This window comes from Gossypium hirsutum, chromosome D08 (genome assembly GCF_007990345.1).
Source record: "Gossypium hirsutum isolate 1008001.06 chromosome D08, Gossypium_hirsutum_v2.1, whole genome shotgun sequence".
Classification (NCBI taxonomy): Eukaryota; Viridiplantae; Streptophyta; class Magnoliopsida; order Malvales; family Malvaceae; genus Gossypium; species Gossypium hirsutum.
Window position 1 is genome coordinate 14,940,246 of NC_053444.1, and position 7,985 is coordinate 14,948,230.

The window sequence follows — 7,985 nt, forward strand, 5'->3', positions numbered from 1 at the left end:
TACAACTGACTACAGTATGAATTGTTATCTATCTGTATGATTCTGATTTGCAATCGAATGAACTGTTTCTTGATTCTGAATCAACATTTGCACTTAGATATCTTAGTTTTACCGATACCTTATTGAATATGTAAATAGTTGGTTCCTTTCTGATATATTAATTCAATTATTGTTGAATGGATTTCAGGTAAATCACAGGTTTGAATGGGTCGGCGAATGGAGAGCTCGGTTATGTGTTTTACATCATTTAGTATTATTAATAATGTTAATTGTTTCGTTGTTTCAGTTAGTTGGATGATAATCATGAATTACTAATTTATCTTTATTAAAACTTTATATGACTTTAACAGAGTTTGAATATAATTTGTAGAGTGTGTTTTGATTGTCATTCATTGTAACTCTCCAGGCTTGGCCTTGTCGTCTAGGTCGATTATGGGGTATTACAAATATAGACCCAAAAAATATGTTTGGACAAAAAAAGTAAGGCTCATTTTTTAAACGGGCCGGATATTGGGTAAGATTTTTTGGCTCGGGCCTGACCCAACCAAAATTTGGCTAAAAAAATTTCCCCCGTTGCTGTTTATTGCTATTTTGCTACCATTTTGCTATTATATTGCTACAATTTTGTTGTTATTGTTTGAATATTGTATAATTCTTGTTTTATTATTAATTATGCCACTATTTTAGAGACATTTGTTTGCTAATTTGTAACTATCTTAGTATTATTTAAGTATAATTTTTTTATTGTATTTTCAATTTGTTGGGAAACATTTATTTTAATGTTTTTAGTGTATTTGATTTATCATATTTTTAAAATTTTTTTATATAAAGAAATTTAATACAAATGGATCTAGTTGGGCTCGAGTTCAGCAGTTTTTATCTTAACCGAACTTAGACAAAATTTTAAGTCTTTTTTGGGCCAGATTAGGCCCGAGTCTAGAAAATGAACCTAAAATTTTGCATTGATTCAACCTAAACCCAACCCATGATCAGATTTAAATTTATGTCTCATTTTTATTCTTTTGCATTTCAACTCAAGATATTTAGAAATATTGCTTTAAATTTTAGGAGAATCTCTTCAATTTACATGAAGCGGCTCAGTGGTGATTGCTTTCTTCGCGACAAAGGAAAAAGAACAGAACGTGAGAAAAAAAAAATTGCTCAAACGTTTAAAAAAGTATAGTTACTAACGGTATAATTTAACTTAAAATTTTCATTTGAAATAATGATATAACATATCAATCTAACTTATGCAATTAACAAATTAGTAATCAAAATGTAACAAATCAATAAAGTTAGTGACCATATTGCAAGGTTTAAAAGTTCAGTGACCATAATGCAACTTAAATAAAATATAAGTAACTAAATTAGTAGTTTACCCACTAACAAATCCAAGTTTTCTCATTTCCTGTCCCAAAAATTCAATGCTACAATGGCTACTACCACTTCAAGGTCATTACAATGCAATGCAATGCAAATGTAATAAAATACCACAAGGCAACTGATAAGTAAAACCGATGAACTAGCTTAAAAATGGAATCAAAAGCGGTAAGGATGAACGTGCGAACACCGCCCTGAAAGAAATAACCATCGGTCATTATTGAACTTAAGTGGATTTCATTACATTCTCTATCACACTTAATCTTGCCTATCAAATGGAATGATTCATCGCAGTTTGAGTCCACCACCGAGGCGTAAATCGAGTGTCATAGCAAGACTACAAGAAGACAAGTTGCTGAGATTAGAAATTGAATCTTGTACAGCGGAAGCTTTGTACTCCCTCCGGGACTTATTGGACCAAGTGCTGTAGGAGGCAAAGACTCTCTACCCGTGCTCGAATTAGAACTGTTTAAAGGGGAAAAAACAATGTCATGATTCTAAGCAAAACACTGTTACTACGAATCACATACAGTAAAAGATTTGAAACCCCACCTTCCAGTAAATATGCAGGATCCATAACCTGCACAAGTTATCCACCAATGCAGTAATTAGCCATTCAAAGTGATTAAGCTGGATATTAATCTAAAAAGTAAAAAATAAGGGAAGAATACATAACAATTACACAATAAGATAGCAATGGAATGCAATATGGGGGCTTATAGAAAAGAATTTGAGCATATTTTCACATAAATAACACTTGGAAGGAAACAATCTTGATCTATGTTACTCAGGCTTGGTGTCAGCAGGATATGTGTCCAAGTGGGTGTATTCAATTTTTTCCATGTATTTGGAGGGTTCTTGGAGAATCATATCCCTATATCCATGTTCGAAAACATGTAGGACACTAGTATTTTTTTTTTTTAAATGAGAAGTCAAAGCAATATAGATCTTTCATAGGGGAAAAAACCTCAAGACACTCGGCACACAGAAAACATGTAATAACTATTCATAGATGCATGCATACACTTCTAACTATGATTTCCCCTACAATGTAATATGGTTATCAAACCGAAACATACTTCAAAAAAAAAAAAAAATCTAACCAAGGCACAGGCAATGTACATCCATGGATCCGAAATTAGTCTTGAGAATACTGTTAACATACCAATTGCAACAATAGCTAATGGCTGATGCCCACAGGCAAATCAGCTTAGTTGGTAGAAAGTTAATGCCCTGATTAGATCTAAAGTATCCTAAATTTTTTCAATCAAGAATGTAAAGTACTATGTTTTTGGAATGTCTGTATTACTATCCATGTTCGGGGTTTGTAGCAGCACCTCCCAACAATATCATCTCCAAAGTTCGAACCCACATTCTTTTTTTGGGAGTGCAACGTGACTTACTACTGCACCCAACACTTTGTTGGTATGCAAAGTATTATTCTGATCAACTTTAGAATCTTGCTAATCTATATTTGTCTAATGAAGAAAAGATAATACAATGTAATGATAAGTGACAACTCAACAAAAATGCCATGTCGACAATGACTGTATATACATTTTTAACAAATTGTAGTGGTCGTGTATATCGGCAATTATTAAATTCCCTAACAGTTTCCCTTTATTATAAAATCTAGAAAGCTAAAACCTCAAACTGATCAACACCTAAAGATAAAATGATTAACAAAAAGGGGAGGGGGGCAAGCTAGGTGGTAAAGCAACCAAAATAAATTAAACAAATAAAACAAGTGGTGTTATATTCAAGTCGGACTTCACTAGCTATTGCAATTGGTTTTAGGTCGAATGACAAAATAAACAATTGGTTTTATTAAAGAACCATCAACTATTTAAAGAAAACCTGGAGTTTTAAACAGCAGCATATAAGCATGCTAGCAAAATTTTCTCACTAGATTGAAAGTTAAAATTCTACTTAAGCATTTTAACAGATAAATATTGCAGATAAAATTAATAAGAGCATAATGAAGAGAAAACTTGTGCGAACTTACTTGGGTCGATTGTAGTAGTTGTGGCTGTACCATCAAAATCACATGTCCCACCAACAGTATGCATTTTTTGATAATAATCATTGTAAGCATAAGATGCGTGGTTCTTGATGTTATTCGGGAGATAGCACGGCTGCCCTGATTGTATAGCACTGCAATTGGCCTGGCCTTGCCCACATGCCCAGTTAATCCCATCTCGCAACTTATCTTCACTAGCATCATCTTTTGCCACACAGAAAACTGCAGTAGAATTTCCAGTGATCTGACTAGGACCACCTAAACTCAGAGGGAAAACGGCAGTGCCGTTTGTGAAAAGTAACCCCCAGTTTTTCTCAGAGATAGGGCCCAGTCTCTTGTCTTCATTAAACAATTCATAAATGTATGTGTTGATGGGAATAGTTGGTTGACTAGGTGGACCTGAATTATTGGAAACTCGCTGGATCAATTTATTAATGAAGGTCTCAGCATTTTCCACAGTAGCATCAGGTTCATTGGATCCACCTTGCCAAGGCCATCCAGTTTCTGTGACAACGATAGGGATCACAGAAAAATTGAGAGCATCCATAGAATAATAGGTTGCATCAACCATTGCATCAAACATGCTGTTATAGTGGAACAAAGTGTTTGGATCAACGATTTGTTTGACAGAGGGAAGAGGTTTGAAAAGAGCATAATCAATTGGAAAAATGCCATTTCCATTAGTGTAACCATAATACGGATAGGCATTTAACATGTAATAGGAGTTCGTGTTCTTCAAAAACTGAAGAAGCTGGTATATTGTAGAGTTCCAAGAGGAATTAAAGGTAGAAGTAGATGGGGGAAAAGGCTTGGGGATGATGTCCATGGATTGCGGGGTTGAAACTTTAACCTGAAAATTGAGATCAGCAGCTACAAGAGCCTTGTGCAGGTTATTCATAGCTGTAACTAAAACTGGGGCAGCATGAGGGACTGAGGTAAGAACCTCACTGCCAACAGCAATGGCTGTAATGTTGGTGGAAGGCATGTAAGCGGCAACATTTTTGTTGATCCATGCTGCAGCTGCTGAGGCGGATTCTCCAATTCCTAGGACTTCCTCATTTGTCACTCCGACTGTTACTTCAATCCCACTTCCAGCAAGGGCTTTCAGCATGTGAGGGTCAGCATCATAAAGTCGTATATGAGTAATTTGATGGGCTTTGACAATAGCAACCACATCTGAAGCTGGCGGCATGCTGGAAACATCAGTACCTATGTTTACCCCAACAAATGCACCTATGTAACCAAGATTCTAGTCAGTAAGAATCTACAAGAAACACTATTACATGACCTTTTAATGTAGATTACCCATTTGCTTTTGCTTCAATCTATTCTTGAAAAGTAGTAAATAAAGGAACCATTGGTTGATTACTTTTATAATGTTCAATGAACTACCTACCCTAGCTATAAAAGCCTCAATATTTCACCATCATTCTCCATAATTCTGAAAGAAACAAACACCTAGTAATGCATAACACAAGAAAAGCTCAAAACAAGTTGAGGCCAAAAAGAAGACCTTTGATCTCAATGGTCCTTAGATCTTTGACAGCATGTCTGATAGGTACCTTTTAAATACTAGGAAAATAAAATTGAACCTTAAACCAATTTGAACTACTTATTACCAGGAACTTTACAACTAGCATGGTTTCAATTTTTCAAAGACGTTCAACAGCAGTATTTGAGCCATTAGAAGTACAAACAGTTATTACTATTAGAATAAGTAAAATCGAAACACAATCTCATTAACTAGAAATATCAATTATAATGATTGTCATTTTTTACAACTGATGCCTCAAAATGTACAGATTCAACATCCCATATAGAAACTGACCAAAAAAAGAAACCCTCAACAAATTTGCTAAATTACCTAGCACATTGGAGAGCATGCTTAGAGCCAGGAGCATGCTTCCAAGACATCTTTCAAGGATCATTTGATTGTTAAAAAGCTTCAATCTAAATAGCCAGTCTCGCACTGTTTGTTCTCAGCAGCGCTTAAATGCTACGTGTTCTGCAAACAAAAGCAGAATCAGATAGTTTAATTCAGATAAAAGCTGAAACGTACTAACCAGGTAGATGACACACCAAATTCAACTGCACAAGGCTAACGTTACATATAACCATTCAAGGCACATTACAAAGAATCTTCATTCATGTATTACAGGACAGTAAAAGCAGATATGGACCTATTTTGGCTCCTTACAAATAAATGGTTAAACTACCGGCAGGTCCCTGTACTATAGGCTGAAAAGCAAATTGATCTCTTCACCATAAAAGTGAGTAATTTCATCCTTGTGCCTTTATTTCTGAAGCAAAAGGCTAAACTTGTAAACATGAAAATGATAAAAGTGCTCATTTTTTGTTCAGATTACTTTAAAACACGAGAAATCAACATTCATCAATTCTTAACCATACCATCATTTATAACTTCACATATTTGCTTCCGTATTGAATGTGCAAGGTCTAAATTGTCCATTTTTACAATAGAGAGACTAATTTGCTACTAAGCCTAAAGTACACGGACTGGGCACGTAGTTTAACCCAAATAAACGAACAAGACATTGCATAACATTCATTCATCAAATGCATCATCTCTTCAGCGAGGAAGCAGAAATCCCAGTACTAGCAAGATTCATTGTACCCAAAGCGGTATTGGTGTTTAAGGACAGTATTTTTTTTTTTTTGGTATTTTATGAACACCATTTTGTATGCTTTTGCTGAAACAGAGAGTCCCAGAAAGCGGTATAACAGAACAAGAGAACATCCATAGTTGGAAGTGGATAAGAAGAGTAGATAATATCAACTGAAAATACACATTGATGTCGCTAATTCAAAGCACATCAATGAAAATACAGAGTGCAAGAAAACAGTAATTCCAAAATACCCAGAACTAAAAACATTGCATATTCAAACAACATGGAAGCCAAACTTGCAATAGTAAAGGGAAAGAAGGTCCCCAGTGGAAGAAGTGAAGAGAAGGAAGTACCTGATCCAAGTTGCAGAAAAAGGGAAAAAAGAAAACACTAAACTAATAATCCAGTGCAAAGAATATTGGGAGAAAAAACAGCAGAAAGAAGTTCAAAAGCCCCACAGGAACTTTCTGTACATAAATGTGGAAGCCAGAACAGCAGGGAAAGGAAAGTAGAAAACGCGGTTGAAGCTTCACTAAATACACCCACTGTTTCACTTTAATTCAAATTAATTATTTCTTCCTTCTTATGGTAATAAAATAAACAAAGCATGTGTTTTTTTATTACAGTATCCTTAAAAAAACAATGAAATATTTTAATAAATTACTGAATATTCTTTAAAAATCATGAAAAATATGCGATCTTTTATAATTTATTTCCTTATAATAAATAAGCAGTATTTAATTAATGTTAACAACGGAAGATTTAGAAATACTTTTGTATTCAGGGTCAAGGAAACCTAAGCTTGACTGTGTTTGATTGTCTGAACGCTACTGAATAAGTGTCTGAACCCAGAGACTTCTTTCCAACTTTTTGCTGTTTGTCTTTCTTGCAGTATTTTACATTAGGTTTTGTTTCTCCTAATCTACCTTTTCCTTTAAAAGTTAATTAATTTTCATCTGCGCCGCCCCAAATTTCTAAAGTTCTTTAATTTCTTATTATATTTATGAAATAATTACATATACATGTTTTCTTTTCCCTAAATTAAAGGTTTAAAGGAAAAATGTGATTAGTAAAAAAATAGAAGTCATTGGTAAAAAATTAGATATTCAATTAAATATTTTATGAAGAAGAGTGCATTTAGTTGAGTTTTCAGTGACTAAAAATAAATTTAATTGACTCTTTCTATTAATGAAAATTGTCATTAACGAAAATCCATGAGAAATTGACATGTCATGTTCACTCCACATCTGTAAAAAATTTAAAAAAATCTAAAAATATATATCCAAATTAATAAGGATAAATAAAGGTTTGCTTCACACATCTATCTATTCAAATTAATTTAGTACGAGTATAATATTATAAAAATTTAGAAATTATATGTATATAAGGACAACGGATGAATATGGCTTCAACATCTGTAGAATAAAACAATAGGTAATGATATGTTTATATATATATATATATGGATAATTATTCTATAACCTATTAGTGGAGTAAAAAACATACACAAACAGGCATGGGCTAATACTATTTGTTTTTAGGTTATAATACAAGTATTTGGTACATTAGTCGTGTCTTTTTTTTTATTTTACAAATAATTTTAAAATTTTTTATGCGTCTTTTTTATTTTAATATTTTATTATATCTATATAAGACACTTGTCAACCCTCCAACAGTGCTTCTGGAGTCTAAAAACTAATTCAATTCAAATAATAATGCAATTTTTTGAGAAAAGATAACCATGATTTTTATATATATATATAGGATAAAAGGTTTTTTCACCATATTTTTGCGCTAATGGAAAGAATTTCCCTCTGATATTTCAACACATATGTATCATCACATGTCGATTTATTATATGGTTGTTAAAGTTATGTTCATCATATGTTTTTATATATATAATTTTTAGAATTTTTAATAATTTTTTTTATAATTTTTTACAGTTCTGGACAATCAGT

General features: G+C 33.1%; 1 protein-coding gene across 1 annotated transcript; it reads right to left on the reverse strand.

Moving 5' to 3' along the window:
• Window positions 1–1,383: 1,383 nt before the first annotated feature.
• Window positions 1,384–6,631, reverse strand: LOC107914103 (glucan endo-1,3-beta-glucosidase 4). Its single transcript, XM_016842860.2, has 5 exons — window positions 6,381–6,631; window positions 5,265–5,405; window positions 3,386–4,633; window positions 1,933–1,960; window positions 1,384–1,845 (listed from the first exon to the last, which is right to left on the reverse strand). The coding sequence occupies exons 2-5, from the start codon at window positions 5,326–5,328 to the stop codon at window positions 1,707–1,709; spliced, it is 1,479 nt and encodes a 492-aa protein (XP_016698349.1). The 5' UTR covers window positions 5,329–5,405; window positions 6,381–6,631; the 3' UTR covers window positions 1,384–1,706.
• Window positions 6,632–7,985: the final 1,354 nt, after the last annotated feature.